This window comes from Eurypyga helias, unplaced genomic scaffold, assembly GCF_000690775.1.
Source record: "Eurypyga helias isolate BGI_N326 unplaced genomic scaffold, ASM69077v1 scaffold38933, whole genome shotgun sequence".
In the NCBI taxonomy this organism is placed as follows: domain Eukaryota; kingdom Metazoa; phylum Chordata; class Aves; order Eurypygiformes; family Eurypygidae; genus Eurypyga; species Eurypyga helias.
The window spans coordinates 1-1,829 of NW_010241337.1; the positions used below are offsets into that span (position 1 = coordinate 1).

Here is a 1,829-nt window from a genome sequence, read left to right on the forward strand (position 1 = left end):
GCAGCACTACGCGCGCCTCAGCAGCCTCCTGCGCCGCATCAGGGACAGCCCCGAGGCCTCGCAGGAGCTGATGCGCTGGGGGCTGCGCCTGGACCCGGACATCCACAGGGTAAGGGCTGCCAGGGGGGCGGTCCCCGAGCTCCCCACCCTGCCCGGGAATGGGGGCACCGGAGCTGCCGCGGGTCTCTGCTCCCTTCAGACCCAGGGCCGGGTCCTGCCCGTAGAGAGGATCAGCCTGCGGCACAACTCCTTCTTCCCGGCCGAGGACCTGAGCTGGAGCAAGGAGGTCACGCGAGAGCCCTCCATCTCGGCGGTGAGCCCTTGCGACAACATTCCCCTCGTTGGAAAGCTGGGAAGGCTTTTCCTCGTGCTGGCATCCCATCTGCTCCGCTCTGTGCTCATCCAAGCTCAAACCCTTCCCGTATTGATGTTGGCATTACGCTCCAGCCTGGTTTTCCTGAGGCGGCTGGGCGTTCGTGGCTGTGGCGTCTGCTTTCCCACCTCCTCCCAGGGTGGCTGAAGGCTTTCGGGATGCGGGAATTGGGTGTCAACCTGTGCCTTTGGATTCCTCTCGGGCCGCTCTCCTGGGTTTCCCTCCGCGCCGCGGGGCCGGGCGCTGCGTGTGTTGGCAGCCGTGTCCCCCGAGTCAAGGGCTTTGTCCTCTCCTCCCTCCGTAGGTGGCCATGAATTACTGGCTCCTGGTTTACCCCAAGCGCCTGCAGGACCTGGCCAAGGACTTGGTGGCCGCCATGGAGAGCGTCTGCAGCCCCATCGGAATGCGCGTCAGCCGCCCCGCCGTGGTGGAGCTCAGCGACGACCGCATCGAGACCTACGCCAAGACCATCCGGAGCGTTCTGGGCAGCGAGGTGAGGGCTGGCACTCGGAGAGGGGGGCATGGAGGGGTTAGCACGAGGTTTATGTCCGCTGGGGAGGGCTGGTGGGTCTTCCCGGTGCCGGCATCATAGAATCCAAGAATCATAGAATCATAGAATGGTTTGGGTTGGAAGGGACCTTAAAGATCATCCAGTTCCAACCCCCCTGCCGTGGGCAGGGACACCTTCCATAGACCAGGTTGCTCCAAGCCTCATCCAGCCTGGCCTTGGACACTCCCAGGGATGGGGCATCCACAGCTTCTCTGGGCAACCTGTCCCAGTGCCTCACCACCCTCTCCGGGAAGAATTTCTTCCTGATAGCGCCCTCCCCTCCGTGTTTCTCCCACAGGACAGGGTGCAGCTGCTCCTCTGCATCATCTCCAGCAGCCGGGAGGACTTGTACGGGGCCATCAAGAAGCTGTGCTGCGTGCAGTCCCCTGTGCCCTCCCAGGTGGGCTCGGGGCTCGGTGCCAGGGGACCGCTGGCACGGGGCGGGGGGAAGCCACAGACATCTCCAGCCTGGCTTTTCCCTGGGTTCTTTCTCCCCTGCCAGGTTATCAATGCTCAGACCCTCGCGGGTCAGAAGGGCAAGATGCGGAGCGTGGTGCAGAAGGTGCTGCTGCAGATCAACTGCAAGCTGGGCGGCGAGCTCTGGGGGGTCGACGTCCCCCTGGTAAGGCGGGCGAGACCGCGAGCCCTGCGTGTGCACGCTCCGGGGTGGGAGCTGTTGTGTTCGCGGGTTTCCCTTTGGGAATTGCGGGTGAACCGTCCGCGGAATTGGGGTTGGAGTCTCCAGTTTGTGTGTGAGATCCCTTGTAGCTGGAGGGATCCAGGCAGGACACTGTCTACCCTGTCTACCTCCCCCCTGCCTCATCCCAAACTCCTGCCTCCTCCCTGATCCCCGATTCCTGTCTCCTCCCTGAGTCACCTCTCCCTGATCCCCGATTCCTGCCTCCT

At 63.9% G+C, this 1,829-nt stretch overlaps 1 protein-coding gene across 1 annotated transcript in view; it reads left to right on the forward strand.

Annotated features, from left to right (window-relative positions):
* Positions 1 to 4: 4 nt before the first annotated feature.
* LOC104507440 (piwi-like protein 2) overlaps positions 5 to 1,829 on the forward strand; it is a gene marked incomplete at its 5' end in the record, with an annotated part of 3,012 nt that continues 1,187 nt past the window's right edge. Inside the window, 5 exons of the mRNA XM_010148720.1 lie at positions 5 to 109; positions 200 to 313; positions 678 to 866; positions 1,222 to 1,323; positions 1,426 to 1,545. Of these exons, the coding sequence (XP_010147022.1) occupies positions 5 to 109; positions 200 to 313; positions 678 to 866; positions 1,222 to 1,323; positions 1,426 to 1,545 (630 nt within the window). The remainder of the gene's footprint in view (positions 110 to 199; positions 314 to 677; positions 867 to 1,221; positions 1,324 to 1,425; positions 1,546 to 1,829) is intronic.